The sequence below is a fragment of the Salvelinus namaycush genome, chromosome 19, assembly GCF_016432855.1.
Source record: "Salvelinus namaycush isolate Seneca chromosome 19, SaNama_1.0, whole genome shotgun sequence".
Classification (NCBI taxonomy): Eukaryota; Metazoa; Chordata; class Actinopteri; order Salmoniformes; family Salmonidae; genus Salvelinus; species Salvelinus namaycush.
In genome coordinates, this window is record NC_052325.1 from 25,014,270 (window position 1) to 25,031,215 (window position 16,946).

At 46.3% G+C, this 16,946-nt stretch overlaps 1 protein-coding gene across 1 annotated transcript in view; it reads right to left on the reverse strand.

Annotated features, from left to right (window-relative positions):
- Nucleotides 1-16,946, reverse strand: part of LOC120063950 (semaphorin-5B-like) — a 181,388-nt gene that overhangs the window by 84,225 nt on the left and 80,217 nt on the right. Inside the window, exons 6-7 of the mRNA XM_039014259.1 lie at nucleotides 14,718-14,931; nucleotides 6,819-7,104 (exon numbers count right to left, since the gene is read on the reverse strand). Coding sequence (XP_038870187.1) covers nucleotides 6,819-7,104; nucleotides 14,718-14,931 — 500 coding nt within the window. The remainder of the gene's footprint in view (nucleotides 1-6,818; nucleotides 7,105-14,717; nucleotides 14,932-16,946) is intronic.

The following is a 16,946-nucleotide window of genomic DNA, read 5'->3' on the forward strand; positions in this document are numbered from 1 at the left end:
TGGGACGCAATAAAGCAGCAATATGTAACTTTTTGGGCGACTTGACCAAATGCACATAGTAATGTAAGTTACAGATCTGTCATTCTCATTGAAATCAAGTATAAGAAGCTGTAGATCTGTTCTATGTGCATTATTTCTATGCTTCCCTTTCTTAAGTTTTGTTTTTGCATCTTTTACTTTCGGTTTTGTACACCAGCTTCAAACAGCTGAAAATATAAATATATATTTCACAGCAGTTTAGGTGGTACAATGATTCTCTACACTATACTTTAAGTTGTGGGGGGAACTGCTCATAAATATTCATTTTGGGGGACATTTAGCTCACAGTGGTAAAACGCAGAGTTTCTGACATCTATTGCCACTTGAGGTTTAAATTCTAATCCCCCACAGGGGCGCACATTTTTTGTTGTTGAAAATTGGACACATTTATTGCGCTATTGTGTTGGGAAGAGAAGCGCAATTATCACCTTAAAAAATTAAGATTCGGGGCTCAATTCAATCCAACCCGCATTGCAGTATTTACATAGTAGCTCTTTTTCCAATGGTCAAATGAACTCACAGATTGGTCTTGGGTACTGTATAAAAACCTATAACTACTACCAGGGCGTCCCCTCTCACAGGCATGCTTTCACTTTTCAGAATTAGAAGTGTGTGGCAGGGGATAAATAATGTAAATAAAGGATTTGAAAATCTACATATATATATATATATATATATATCTGCCCAATGTGGTATTAGAACTCAAATATGAGCCAACTGTCTTAGCATACTGCACCACCAATCAGTCATAGCAGTTGGGGAAAAATACAATGTCTTGACATTTCTTGTTACGATGGATGTAGCTACGAATATAAACATATAATCCTCATAGCCTACATTTTGTTTTCTTCATAAAGATATAGATGTCTGTGAAACGGTAAGCAAAAACGTTGAATTAAGTCATATGCGGAAATGTGCCTAACTGCCTTTTGAATTTAGTCAAGGAAGCATCATGCAAAATGTATTGGTACACTCCACTTACCAAGGCCATTGCCAAATAAAGCACGCTGTCACCTGCTTTTATATTGAGGCTTGAGGTGGTACCACCCAGAACATCTAGAAGGGAGTGTATTTCATAACGAACCCCTTCCATGAGGTGGTACCACCCAGCACATCTAGAAGGGAGTGTATTTCATACTGAACCCCTTCCTTGAGGTGGTACCACCCAGCACATCTACAAGGGAGTGTATTTCATACTGAACCCCTTGAGGTGGTACAACCCAGCACATCTAGAAGGGAGTGTATTTCATACTGAACCCCTTGAGGTGGTACCACCCAGCACATCTAGAAGGGAGTGTACTTCATACTGAACCCCTTCCTTGAGGTGGTACCACCCAGCACATCTAGAAGGGAGTGTACTTCATACTGAACCCCTTCCTTGAGGTGGTACCACCCAGCACATCTAGAAGGGAGTGTATTTCATACTGAACCCCTTCCTTGAGGTGGTACCACCCAGCACATCTAGAAGGGAGTGTATTTCATACTGAACCCCTTCCTTGAGGTGGTACCACCCAGCACATCTAGAAGGGAGTGTATTTCATACTGAACCCCTTCCTTGAGGTGGTACCACCCAGCACATCTAGAAGGGAGTGTATTTCATACTGAACCCCTTCCTTGAGGTGGTACCACCCAGCACATCTACAAGGGAGTGTATTTCATACTGAACCCCTTCCTTGAGGTGGTACCACCCAGCACATCTACAAGGGAGTGTATTTCATACTGAACCCCTTCCTTGAGGTGGTACCACCCAGCACATCTACAAGGGAGTGTATTTCATACTGAACCCCTTCCTTGAGGTGGTACCACCCAGCACATCTAGAAGGGAGTGTATTTCATACTGAACCCCTTCCTTGAGGTGGTACCACCCAGCACATCTAGAAGGGAGTGTACTTCATACTGAACCCCTTCCTTGAGGTGGTACCACCCAGCACATCTAGAAGGGAGTGTACTTCATACTGAACCCCTTCCTTGAGGTGGTACCACCCAGCACATCTAGAAGGGAGTGTACTTCATACTGAACCCCTTCCTTGAGGTGGTACCACCCAGCACATCTAGAAGGGAGTGTATTTCATACTGAACCCCTTCCTTGAGGTGGTACCACCCAGCACATCTAGAAGGGAGTGTACTTCATACTGAACCCCTTCCTTGAGGTGGTACCACCCAGCACATCTAGAAGGGAGTGTATTTCATACTGAACCCCTTCCTTGAGGTGGTACCACCCAGCACATCTAGAAGGGAGTGTACTTCATACTGAACCCCTTCCTTGAGGTGGTACCACCCAGCACATCTAGAAGGGAGTGTATTTCATACTGAACCCCTTCCTTGAGGTGGTACCACCCAGCACATCTACAAGGGAGTGTACTTCATAACGAACCCCTTCCTTGAGGTGGTACCACCCAGCACATCTAGAAGGGAGTGTACTTCATACTGAACCCCTTCCTTGAGGTGGTACCACCCAGCATATCTAGAAGGGAGTGTACTTCATACTGAACCCCTTCCTTGAGGTGGTACCACCCAGCATATCTAGAAGGGAGTGTACTTCACACTGAACCCCTTCCTTGAGGTGGTACCACCCAGCACATCTAGAAGGGAGTGTATTTCATACTGAACCCCTTCCTTGAGGTGGTACCACCCAGCACATCTAGAAGGGAGTGTATTTCATACTGAACCCCTTCCTTGAGGTGGTACCACCCAGCACATCTACAAGGGAGTGTATTTCATACTGAACCCCTTGAGGTGGTACAACCCAGCACATCTAGAAGGGAGTGTATTTCATACTGAACCCCTTCCTTGAGGTGGTACCACCCAGCACATCTAGAAGGGAGTGTACTTCATACTGAACCCCTTCCTTGAGGTGGTACCACCCAGCACATCTAGAAGGGAGTGTACTTCATACTGAACCCCTTCCTTGAGGTGGTACCACCCAGCACATCTAGAAGGGAGTGTACTTCATACTGAACCCCTTCCTTGAGGTGGTACCACCCAGCACATCTAGAAGGGAGTGTACTTCATACTGAACCCCTTCCTTGAGGTGGTACCACCCAGCACATCTAGAAGGGAGTGTATTTCATACTGAACCCCTTCCTTGAGGTGGTACCACCCAGCACATCTAGAAGGGAGTGTACTTCATACTGAACCCCTTCCTTGAGGTGGTACCACCCAGCACATCTACAAGGGAGTGTACTTCATACTGAACCCCTTCCTTGAGGTGGTACCACCCAGCACATCTAGAAGGGAGTGTATTTCATAACGAACCCCTTCCTTGAGGTGGTACCACCCAGCACATCTAGAAGGGAGTGTATTTCATACTGAACCCCTTCCTTGAGGTGGTACCACCCAGCACATCTAGAAGGGAGTGTACTTCATACTGAACCCCTTCCTTGAGGTGGTACCACCCAGCACATCTACAAGGGAGTGTACTTCATACTGAACCCCTTCCTTGAGGTGGTACCACCCAGCACATCTAGAAGGGAGTGTATTTCATAACGAACCCCTTCCTTGAGGTGGTACCACCCAGCACATCTAGAAGGGAGTGTATTTCATACTGAACCCCTTCCTTGAGGTGGTACCACCCAGCACATCTAGAAGGGAGTGTACTTCATACTGAACCCCTTCCTTGAGGTGGTACCACCCAGCACATCTAGAAGGGAGTGTATTTCATACTGAACCCCTTCCTTGAGGTGGTACCACCCAGCACATCTAGAAGGGAGTGTATTTCATACTGAACCCCTTCCTTGAGGTGGTACCACCCAGCACATCTAGAAGGGAGTGTATTTCATACTGAACCCCTTCCTTGAGGTGGTACCACCCAGCACATCTAGAAGGGAGTGTATTTCATACTGAACCCCTTCCTTGAGGTGGTACCACCCAGCATATCTAGAAGGGAGTGTACGTCATACTGAACCCCTTCCTTGAGGTGGTACCACCCAGCACATCTAGAAGGGAGTGTATTTCATACTGAACCCCTTCCTTGAGGTGGTACCACCCAGCACATCTAGAAGGGAGTGTATTTCATAACGAACCCCTTCCTTGAGGTGGTACCACCCAGCACATCTAGAAGGGAGTGTATTTCATAACGAACCCCTTCCTTGAGATGACAGAGGAACCTTCTCAAGGTGCCTCTACATCTCCATTTCAATGGTGGAGTTGAACCGCTAGGGGTAAAAAGTTACCAAACATTAACCTTCCTAATATTGAGTTTATCCCCTTTTGCTCTCAGAACAGCCTCAATCCGTCGGGTCATGGACTCTACAAGGTGTTGAAAGCTTTCCACAGGGATGCTGGCCCATGTTGACTCCAATGCTTCCCACAGTTGTGTCAAGTTAGCTGGATGTCCTTTGGGAGGTGGACTATTCTTGATACACACAGGAAACTGCTAAGTGTGAAAAACATAGCAGCGTTACAGTTCTTGACACAAACCGGTGCGCCTGGCACCTACTACCATACCCTGTTCAAAGGCACTAAAATCTTCTGTCTTGCCCATTCACCCTCTCAATGGCTCACATACACAATCCATGTCTCAATTGTCTCAAGGCTTAAAAATCCTTCTTTAACCTGTCTCCTCCCCTTCATCTACACTATTTGAAGTGGATTTAACAGGTGACATCAATAAGGGATCATCGTTTTCACCTGGATTCACCTTGTCAGGCTATGTCAAGGTGTTCCTAATGTTTTGTACACTCAGTGCATATCACTTTTGCAATGAACTGTCAAAATTAAGACCAGAATTTACATGTTTCACTATAACTAAGTCAAACACATCTGGGTTTTCCTTAACACCCTCCCACCTAACCCGGAAGCCACCCGCACCAATATGTCGGCGGAAACACCATTCAACCGGCGACCGGGGTCAGCCTGCAGGCACACGGCCCGCCACAAGGAGTCGCTAGTGCGCGATGAGCCAAGTAAAGCCCCCGGCCAAACCCTCCCCTAACCAGGACGACGCTGGGCAAATTGTGCTCCATCCTATGGTACTCCTGGCCATGGCCGGTTGTGGCACAGCCCGGGAATGAACCCGGGTCTGTAGTAACGCCTCTAGCATTTAGACCGGTCCAATGTGTTTCAACCTCAGTGAATAGCTGCATCGAACAAAAAACAAAAAGTACACTCAGAATCCCCTTTACCGTACGGCAGGCAGGGAAGGAGCAGAAATTGAACTATGGCTAGGATTATCCATAACAATTTTTTACTGCATTTCAATGCAATACGTGAGCTACAGTGCTATGTTCTGAAACAGTCACTTTCAGGAGACAGTCAGGTAGCAATAAAACAGCAGCAGCAATGTTGCAATACAGTACAAAAGGTTACTGTTGTGTGTACATGGTATAAACAAGCTGCCTGTAAGTAGTATTTTTGGTAAAATAATACTTTTCTTACTGTAAAAACGACTGATCTGACCGATCCTATAGGTACATCTTATTCTAGGCATATCCAATATGCTCCACGGAATTTAGAGCTCATTTCAAGGTGCATTTGACATTATTATATTGAGGTGATGAAAGAAGTACACTTATAATGAAAAAATATGGAAAGTCAGCCAAAAATATGGGTCACGCTTCAGATGGCTGCACACACACATTACACCACGCCAGGACACCATGGTTAACAGGTTACCCAGGAGACATGTCAAATCAGAAGCCAATCAGCTTCATATATGATACACACCTGCAGCAGCATCCAGCTGCTCATTCACAAAGTTTACTACATATGGAGAAAGCCATTGGAATGGAATGTGTAAAGCAGAGAAATCACCTGGATTATTATCATTAGCAAGTGACAGCCCCATTTCAATGTGAGAAACAGCAAAGCCCCACTCAGCAGCCCTGACAGAGGGAGGGAGGGAGGGAGGGAGGGAGGGAGGGAGGGAGGGAGGGAGGGAGGGAGGGAGGGAGGGATACCAGTAAGGTCTACAGTTAATAAAACACCTCAGCTCTGGGGTCTTAAGATCACTACTCTGACGAGAGAATGAATGTAAACCCTGTCTGCTACTGAATGACCTATTTAAAAGAGCAGATCTCCAGCAAAGGCAGATGGAGAACAGCATAAATATATCTCCCTCTCTCCCTCCCCTGCCTCTCCTCTCCCCCTGCCTCTCTCTCTCCCTCCCTCCCTCCCTCTCTCCCTCTCACTCACTCCCTCTCTCCCTCTCACTCACTCCCTCTCTCCCTCTCACTCACTCCCTCTGTTCTGTTTTACAGTTCAAACTCCTGGGAGTTGTTTGACCATGTTCAATTTAACACAGACAGATGGAGACAGTGTTTCCTGTGATTCCATTACCATATCTCCCTACAGGGGGAAGAGTTTTAGGGAGGAACTGGGGGACTGAGAGACAGACAGGGACTGAGACAAAGGATGGGAAAGAGGGAGGGATACACACAAACACACACAGTTGGAAAGTACTCGCTCCTTCTCTGTCCTGTACTGGTACAGTGATAGAAAGTAGCCTACTGCCTCCTGGGAGTTGGTGAGGTCCATAGGACTGAAAATGGATGAATGCAACAATCATGTCTCTGTCACTAACAAATACAGTCATGGGTGGTAACTCTCGAAGGCAAGGCACTCTGGGAAATATTTGAAAAAGGTTTTAAACTAATGAGTGTGTTAATTTAACACTGTTCCATTCTCTACATGGGTCCACAGACTCAACCCTTTCAGTGTTGATTTAATAATTTCAGTGTTCATTTTGTTTGTTTTTTAACACTGGTGAATTTGCTGTGTATACGTGTTTACCTGAGTGTGTGTTTGTGTCTTGCCTAGAAAGACTATCACTCATCACTTACACGTTGGTGGTGAATATCCCATAGATGAGGTCTTGTTCAGGCAGATAGAAGGTGCTCTGCAGCTCGTTATAGTAGAAGGGGATCTCTCCTGAGCGCGAGCAGTTCAGCCTGGCCTTCATGAAGGTGGTCCAGGTGTCCTCCAGTAGGAACCGTCCCCCGATGTCGTTCTTACAGACTCGGGCCACCCGTGAGTAGACAGTCTTCCCACAGTCGTGTTCCACGGCGTTCTCACGCAGAAAGAAAAAGGTGAAGAGACCCACATCGTACGCTGAGATGAAATGGGGTTCTGAAGAAGAGAGGAGGAGGAGAGGACAGGAAGAGAGGAGTGGAAGAGGAGAGTAGAGGGCAGGAAGAGGGGAGTGGAAGAGGAGAGTGGAGGGCAGGAAGAGAGGAGTGAAAGAGGAGGAGAGGACAGGAAGAGAGGAGTGGAAGATAAGGGGAGGACAGGACGAGAGGAGTGGATGAGGAGGAGAGGACAGGAAGAGAGGAGTGGAAGAGGAGAGAAGAAGACAGGAAGAGAGGAGTGGAAGAGGAGAGGAGAAGACAGTAAGAGAGGAGTGGATGAGGAGGAGAGGACAGGAAGAGAGGAGTGGAAGGGGAGGACAGGAAGAGAGGAGTGGAAGAGGAGAGGAGAAGACAGTAAGAGAGGAGTGGATGAGGAGGAGAGGACAGGAAGAGAGGAGTGGAAGATAAGGGGAGGACAGGAAGAGAGGAGTGGAAGAGGAGAGGAGAAGACAGTAAGAGAGGAGTGGATGAGGAGGAGAGGACAGGAAGAGAGGAGTGGAAAAGGACAGGAGAGGACAGGAAGAGAGGAGTGGAAGAGGAGAGGAGAAGACAGTAAGAGAGGAGTGGAAGAGGAGAGGAGAAGACAGTAAGAGAGGAGTGGATGAGGAGGAGAGGACAGGAAGAGAGGAGTGGAAGATAAGGGGAGGACAGGACGAGAGGAGTGGATGAGGAGGAGAGGATAGGAAGAGAGGAGTGAAAGAGGAGAGGAGAAGACAGTAAGAGAGGAGTGGATGAGGAGGAGAGGACAGGAAGAGAGGAGTGGAAGATAAGGGGAGGACAGGAAGAGAGGAGTGGAAGAGGAGAGGAGAAGACAGTAAGAGAGGAGTGGAAGATAAGGGGAGGACAGGACGAGAGGAGTGGATGAGGAGGAGAGGACAGGAAGAGAGGAGTGGAAGAGGAGAGGACAGGAAGAGAGGAGTGGAAGATAAGGGGAGGACAGGACGAGAGGAGTGGATGAGGAGGAGAGGACAGGAAGAGAGGAGTGGAAGAGGAGGAGAGGACAGGAAAAGAGGAGTGGAAGATAAGGGGAAGACAGGAAGAGAGGAGTGGAAGAGGAGGAGAGAACAGGAGAGGAGAAGAGACGAAGCAGAGAGGGAAAGGGAGACAAAGTCAGAGAGAGCATTAGACTCCATGAAGCCACAGTTGATGATTCTCAATGTCATGGTAGTCTATACTGGTAGCCAATACTGATGAATAAACGTGTACAGTCATGTTGATAATAAAGATATTACTCATCCTGTGAGACATACTGTACATTCATTAGTAATAGTCATCCTGTAAAATGTACAATACATTCATTCCTCCCTCTGTAAATACCAGGACAGTTGATCAATCTGGATATACATGGTAAAGACATGAGTCTAACGCACTCGACTGGGGGGAAATAAATCAATAGAGACCTTGACTTCATCATTCCTTCCACTTTGACTTGGTGGTCAGAAACACCATATGGCAACATGGACGCTCAAACCTTGTCGCGGTTGCTATAAACACAGGCACTGTTTAGTCTTGACACCACAACGGAACACATTAGCAGCACACCTGGGTTCAAAACCTTCAGGCAGGCTCAAGCAAAAGCCTGTGAAAGATTTGGAGTACTATTTGAAGCCAGGTGTGATAACAAGTAGGATCGTACTCTCCGGTAGAGTTATAACGTAGAATTACTCATGACTAGAGAGTCAGTGAGCTGGTGAAAACAACAAAATATGGCTGTCAGTTCTGCTTTCTCTCTGGGACCGTAAATTCTCAGTGATGTCTCACACACACACACTCACACACTCACACTCACACACTCACACTCACACACTCACACACTCACACACTCACACACACAGACACACAGACACACACAGAAACACATGAACTCACTGCGTGGATTCAGAGCAGAGTGGAGAGTGGAGATACTAACCTGCAAACAGCCATGACGGTAAATGCCCCAGGGGCCAGCACTACCGTTTAAGCGAATGAGATTATAGGAGAATGCAAGCAACCGGCAGGAATGGAAACGACATCAGGAGCAATAACAGGACTCGTAATTCCATTTCAGAACACTGATAAAAACCAACTGCAGGTAGTGACTGGCCACAGCCAATAGGAATGTGTGAAATGGTTGAGACTGACTGGATTACCAACTAGCACAATGTTCGGTAAAATCTCAAATCAAACAAGTGTGGACTTTACTGTGAAATGTTTCCTGACGAGCCCTTTCTCAACAATGTAGTTAAACAGTAAATACATTTACAAATAGATCAAATAAAATAGTAACACAATAAAATAGCACAATAAAATAACAATAACAAGTCTATATACAGGCTATATACAAGGAGTACTGGTACTGAGTCAGTGTACTGGGGCACGAGGTAGTTGGGGTGATTGATTGAGGTAATATGTGAATGTAGGTTTGGTTAGGTGATTGATTGAGGTAATATGTGAATATAGGTTTGGTTAGGTGATTGATTGAGGTAATATGTGAATATAGGTTTGGTTAGGTGATTGATTGAGGTAATATGTGAATATAGGTTTGGTTAGGTGATTGATTGAGGTAATATGTGAATGTAGGTTTGGTTAGGTGATTGATTGATTGAAGTACTATGTAAATGTAGGTAGGGGGTGAAAAGCAGTAAGTCTGGGTAGACGTTTAATTAACTGTTCAGCAGTCTTATGGCTTTGGGGTAGAAGCTGTTCAGGAGAATTTTGGTCCCAGACTTGGTGCTCCGGTACCGCTTGCCGTGTGGTAGCAGAGAGAACGGACTGTGACTTGGGTGGCTGGAGTCTTTGACAATTTACATTCCCTTGTCAGCTGAATATTCATCCACTGTCCCATTATTCTTATCCTATAGTTTGCTATATCAAACTGTTCCATCATTATCTCTAGTCTAAACTTAATGGGAGAAGAGACAATGTAAGAACCCATAGCTTTGAAAAACTAATATGACAAATCTACCATCAAATCCCTCACCTGCTCTGCATGGAACTTTGTAATGGAGGACTAGGTTTTCCAGGTCAGTTAACAGCCATGTACATGATGGGTTTGTGTGTGTTTGTGTATGCGTGTGTACTGTATCACCAGACCTCCTGTCGGGTCCTAGATAATTACCACGGAAAGAGAAGCTATGGAAACAGGCATTAGCGTAGATTAACTGCTGCTTCCCCACGGCTGTCTCACACACACACAGCCCTGTGGCGGTCAGAGGTGGCATATGAATGAGCTAATACTCCATGTTTAGGCTGCGTGTCATTTGTGGGAGTCAATCCAACAAATAGCATTTTTCCACTTCCCTGCCGAAAGTAAACAGATTGTTCAATCTCCACACAGACTGATTGAGGCCTGCGGGGGGTGGAACTCACACACAGCCACGTGACTGAACATGGGGAAGAGAGAGAGAGAGAGAGAGAGAGAGAGAGAGAGAGAGAGAGAGAGAGAGAGAGAGAGAGAGAGAGAGAGAGAGAGAGAGAGAGAGAGAGAGAGAGAGAGAGAGAGAGAGAGAGAGAGAGAGAGAGAGAGAGAGAGAGAGAGAGAGAGATTATTGCCTGCCTGTGTGTTGCCTAGGCTCATGACTAGAAATTAGATTTGAATTCTCACTCCGTCTCCTCTGATCCTGCCCGATCCAGCTCTAGACTCTGGAAGGAGAGTCTGTACAGCAAAGTGGGCTTTGCCCCAAGAGGATGTGTGTATTTCAGAAGGGCTGAGGGAATGGAAAGGCAAGGTGGTGTCTGTCTGTCTGTCTGTCTATCTGCAACCAGCTGTGATTATGCTGATGAGCACAGCACTCTCTTCGCCGCTCCACTCCTCTCCTTCCTTCCTTCCTCGCTTGCTCTCTCACTCGCCCCCTCCTGTGGTAAAGCCCACCTCCCACACACACACATAGCCCTGCGTGGCATGAAGCATGCAGCGTGCTGTAATTTCACCCTCTCCCTGCCACGGGGAATAATTATACCACTCACTGCCTCCCGAGTCTATCTCCTCTCCTCTGCCTGGCCTGTATATTTCTGCCCTCTACCTTTCCTCTCAGCCCCTTTCTTCCTCTGTCTCTCCCTACTGAACAGAGCATGTGAGTGGAGTTGAGCGGTCTGAAATCCCGCCATCGCTCATGATCAGTCGCTCCAGGTCCTTTCCAACCACTCACGCTAAAAAAGTTCCTCTCTCTGATGCTCCAAATTCGCTCCATTCATTAAAATCTCAAGGTAATCAACACCCATCTATTTAGTGACTACCTGGACCAACCATTTGGTTTTGAAGTATTGAAACCAAACCATATGATTTGAATGAAAAGTACTTTAATAAACAACATGAAAAGGTGAATGTAAGAAGCGCTCATCATTTCAAATAGGCTTCATGTCATATTAAACAGCATATAAACACTCTAAATAGGTCAGGAGGCAGACAGGGAGACTAAGTGAATTCCTTATAAATTATTCAGGCTATATTATTTCTATTGTTTCAAGGCTATAGCCTACAAATAAATACATTGTGAAGCATTTGCTAGGCTGGCAGGGACATTAAGCACTCAGATTTTAAACATTTGTTGTATTAAATCATTATAGTTTATAAATTGCATATATAGGCTGCACTTACTTGGAATTAAATACAAATTAAGTGAAAAATGCCTTATTAGGCTCAGTGCCTTTGAATTCATTTTCGGAAAGACGAGTTTAGCCAGAGTTTGTGGCTTCAGGATCATGCGATGAGGGCAGCAGCAGAGAATACCCTCAACGTGCTCGCAGAGCCACTGGAGATACTAAACACCCTTCGGGCCACTCTTGCCAGGCTGGGCAGGGACGCGGAGTTGTTTGTTTTCTTTGATAGGTAGGCCTAAAGGTTTATAAGCAAAATAACCCTTTCAAAATGGAAAGAGGTAATATGCCAGGCCTACTGGGCCAAAATCCATGATAACCTTTTGTATAGATAATAGAACGAAAATGTAAGAATTCAGATTTTATGTTTATAAATACCCACCTCGTTCCTTTCTGTTAGCATGTGCACATAGTAAGTACACCATCATGCTTTCGGGATACTTGTCTTTTTAGATTTCACAATGTTTCTTTAGTTGTGGACACACTACTTCACCCTACCTACTTCACACTACTTGTAAGTTTTACAAGTTTTTTTCAGAAAATATTTAGCCAACTCCATGACAGTAGCTAAAGCAAGGGGCTATAGCAGCATGCAAGTAGACTACAAGTGCCAGTCGGGACAGGAATGCCCTGAGCCCATGAAGTGAGCACTACTTGGAACGCTACAGGAGCAAACTTGTAGCAGGCAAGAAGGCCGATGCTCCAGTCTTTGGGAAACTCGCTCCGTGCTCCAGTCAAACTGAGCATGCTCTGCTCCATGCTCTGCTCCTTGCTCTGCTCCATGCTCTGCTCCATGCTCTGTACCTTGTTCTGCTCCTTGCTCTGCTTCATGCTCTGCTCCATGCTCTGCTTCATGCTCTGCTCCATGCTCTGCTCCATGCTCTGCTCCATGCTCTGTACCATGCTCTGCTCCTTGCTCTGCTTCATGCTCTGCTCCATGCTCTGCTCCATGCTCTGTACCTTGTTCTGCTCCTTGCTCTGCTTCATGCTCTGCTCCATGCTCTGCTTCATGCTCTGCTCCATGCTCTGTACCTTGCTCTGCTCCTTGCTCTGCTCCTTGCTCTGCTTCATGCTCTGCTCCATGCTCTGCTCCTTGCTCTGTACCATGCTCTGCTCCATGCTCTGCTCCTTGCTCTGTATCATGCTCTGCTCCATGCTCTGCTCCATGCTCTGCTCCATGCTCTGTACCTTGTTCTGCTCCATGCTCTGCTCCATGCTCTGCTCCATGCTCTGCTCCTTGCTCTGCTCCATGCTCTGCTCCATGCTCTGCTCCATGCTCTGCTCCATGCTCTGCTCCATGCTCTGTACCTTGCTCTGCTCCTTGCTCTGCTTCATGCTCTGCCCCATGCTCTGCTCCTTGCTCTGCCCCATGCTCTGCTCCTTGCTCTGCTCCATGCTCTGCTCCATGCTCTGCTCCTTGCTCTGCTCCTTGCTCTGCTCCTTGCCTTACTCCAGCTCCGCTCAGCTCACATACTACTGAGTTTATCTCCTCTTCTCTCCTCTGCCTGGCCTACTACTACTGTACTACTGTAGCCTGGCCTCCTTCCCCCTCCTCCTCTCCTGCTTCTTCCATTTCTCCCTACTGAGTCTCCTCTGCCTGGCTCACTACTGTAGCCTTCCTCTCCTCTCTTTCTCCCCCTTCCTTCTCCTTCTTACACCATATATTGACTCCTGAGTCTCTCTGCCTTCTTCGCCTCTCTCCTGGTCTACCCCTGTAGTTTAAACTAGAGCTCTCCTACCCGACCACAACACATCGGGTTAGGGCTGGGTAGGGCCTGTTTTTTCATCAATAACTAAGGTACGGGCAGGGCTCGGGTATCACTACATTGATCACTAACAATTTGAAGCTGAGCCATTTGCTCGTGCTCTGCTGCACAGTACAGTCATATCTGACTAAGATCACAACATGGTGTCAGAAATGCTTCAACCTCGTCAAATATAAGACAGGAGAGAATATTTCACAGAAAATAATCATGTTCCTTGAGTTTTGTCAGAGTTTATAGTGATGAAAATTAGCTAACAGCTAACTGCTCTCTCATGTCTCTTCATTGAGCAGAGCAGTCCAAGTGGAGTCGTCGCCATGGACACTCACAGACTCAGAGCGAGCTGAGCTAGCTGCACACAGGGGGCTAATGGATTTACTAACAGAGGAAGTTATTTCTGATTTCGGGCTTTTGAAAGATCCTTACTTGTCGCTTATAATTTTTGGGGGTAATTTTAAATAGATTTTTGTAAATGACTGTAAAGCCCAATATGGTAAAGCCCAAATTTGGCAGAAGCAATCGGGTCTGGGTAGGTTAGGGCCTGAACGTTGTGGGCATTTGCACGGCTTGAGCTTAAAATTCATGCCCGTGCGTGCAGGGCTCTAGTGCACACCTCTACCCCCTCACCCTTCCTCTCTCCCCCTTTCTTCTCCCTCCTATTTTCTCCTCCTCTTTTCTCCTCCTACTCTATGGAGCCTAGAACTAAATATGGTTGCTGTGTTTGAATTACTGCAGATAATAATCAGAGTTTCGGAAAGGTTTGTCTTTTTTCTGCTGGAGTCAGGATGTATTTGTGAGGTGCATTCAGTAAAAAGGCCTGGTGTCAGCAACAGAAAGATTACAGACACCTAGCTAGGACTGTTGGGGCTGATGCTGGAGGTTTATCTAACTTAGCTTTTCTATAGTACCAGCCAATACCAGCTCATACTGTCCACAATACCGTACCTAGGTGGATTACACTCAAATCACATACTTTATTTTGTGGGGCGGTCAAATTACCATGTTTTTTTACTTGGATACTAGGAAATAGTAGAAATGGTGTCCCTGAGAAACATGGTTGATAGCCTGAAACATGGTTGATAACAGACTGCACCAAGCCATTAACAATCAGGAAGCACTGGGCCTCTAACAAAGATCTTAGCTCCTATGCAATTCACTTTAATTTACTTTACCAAATTAACTAATACAAACACATGGTGGGCAGTGCGGGTGGTGTCAACACACACACACACTACAAACGCACACACACAGCGACGTTTGTGTAACCGTTATTTACCGTTGAGCCACTTGGAGTTGTACTGGGCAGTCCGGAGGGGTGGCATGCCTCCTAGGCTCCGGTAGATGACGGGGTCGCGACCCGAAAAGTCTATGACAGTGGCGGCGAACAGCTCACCACTCTCCGTCACCACCGCCGTGGAGTTATGGCGAGGGTCATACGGGCACCGTGCCACGCCGTTCACACGATCCAACACGCTGGACATGTTCCCCACCTGAGCGAGGGGGAGGGAGGAGAGAGAGAGATATAGCGTGTGAGAGCAAGAAAATGATAGTAACAACACACTATCTTCTCACAGACCATATGGCTGTTTGATGTTTACATTCCAGTCATGTAGCTGGAGACGACCTTATCTTAATGCCTCCCTTCACCATTCACTCTCTATTATCCCCCACCCCTATTCCTGCCAGTTATCACCTCTATCCGTCTCTTCTCTTCACCCCCCCTTCCTTCCCCCAACTCCTTCATTCCACACTTTAAAAAAATGATGCTCTAAAAACAACCCAATATGGTTAAATAGTGGACAGAACAAGTTGTGTTATTTTGACCCAGCCAGTAGGGTCGTAGGGATTACACAAACATGGGTTAACTTAACCATCAGATGGGTATTTTTTACTGTCATGCTAGGTTGACCTAGCAGCTGGGTCTTTTTTAATGTAATCCTTAGGTTATTTTCAGGAGCCGTGGCTTATTAAGGGCGTGGCTTTCAGCTAGTGCTTATTGGCCAGCCGTGAGAGTAAATGTCATTCCTGTTCATCATGTTAAGTTTACATCAAATCAAATGTTATTGATCATATACACATGGTTAGTGGATGTTAATGCGAGTGTAGCAAAATGCTTGTGCTTCTAGTTCCGACAGTGCAGTAATATCTATAACGACTACCTTATACACACAATGAATAACAACTACCTTATACACACAATGAAAGAGGATGGAATGGTGGAGGTGATATGATCCTTGGCTAGTCTCTCAAAGCACTTCATGACGACCTTAGCTTTCCTGGGAACAGGAACAATGGTGGACATCTTGAAGCATGTGGGGACAGCAGAATGGGATAGGGATTGATTGAATATGTCCGTAAACACACCAGCCAGCTGGTCTGCGCATGCTCTGAGGATGCAGCTAGGGATGCCGTCTGGGCCGGCAGCTTTGCGAGGGTTAACACGTTTAAATGTTTTACTCACGTTGGCCACAGGGAAGGAGAGCCCACAGTCTTTGGTAGCGGGCCGTGTCGGTGGCACTGTATTGTCCGCAAAGCACGCAAAGAAGTTGTTTAATTTGTCTGGGAGTGAGACGTCGATGGGGCTGGTTTTCTTTTTGTAATCCGCGATTGACTGTAGACCCTGCCACGTACGTCTTGTGTTTGAGCCGTTGAATTGCAACTCTACTTTGTCTCTATACTGTCGCTTTGCTTGTTTGATTGCCTTGCGGAGGGAATCAAATATGTATTCGGTCATGTTTCCAGTCACCTTGCCATAATTAAATGCGGTGGTTCGCGCTTTCAGTTTTGCCCGAATGCTGCTATCAATCCACAGTTTCTGGTTAGGGAAGGTTTTAATAGTCACAATGGGTACAACATCTCCAATGCACTTCCTAATAAACTCACTCACCGAGTCAGCATATACTGTACGTCAATGTATTGTCTGAGGCTACCCGGAGCATATCCCAGTCCACGTGATCGAAACAGTCTTGAAGCGTGGAATCCAATTGGTCAGACCAGCGTTGGATAGAGCTAAGCATGGGCGCTTCCTGTTTTAGTTTCTGCCTATAGGAGCAGAGCAACAAGATGGAGTCATGGTCAGATTTACCGAAGGGAGGGCGAGGGAGGGCCTTGTATGCATTGCGAAAGTTAGAGTAGCAGTGGTCCAGTGTTTTGCTCGAGCGGGTACTACAATCAATGTGCTGGTAGAATTTAGGTATTCTTGTTCTCAAATTAGCTTTGTTAAAATCCCCAGCTACAATAAATGCAGCCTCAGGATATATGGTTTCCAGTTTACATAGAGTCCAGGGAAGTACTTCCAAGGTCGTCGAGGTATCTGAATGTGGGGTGATAAACAGTTGAAGTCGGAAGTTTACATACACGTAGGTTGTAGTCATTAAAACTCGTTTTCAACCACTCCATAAATTTCTTGTTAACAAACTATAGTTTTGGCAAGTCGGTCAGGACATCTACTTTGTGCATGACACAAGTCATTTTTCCAACAATTGTTACAGACAGATTATTTCAC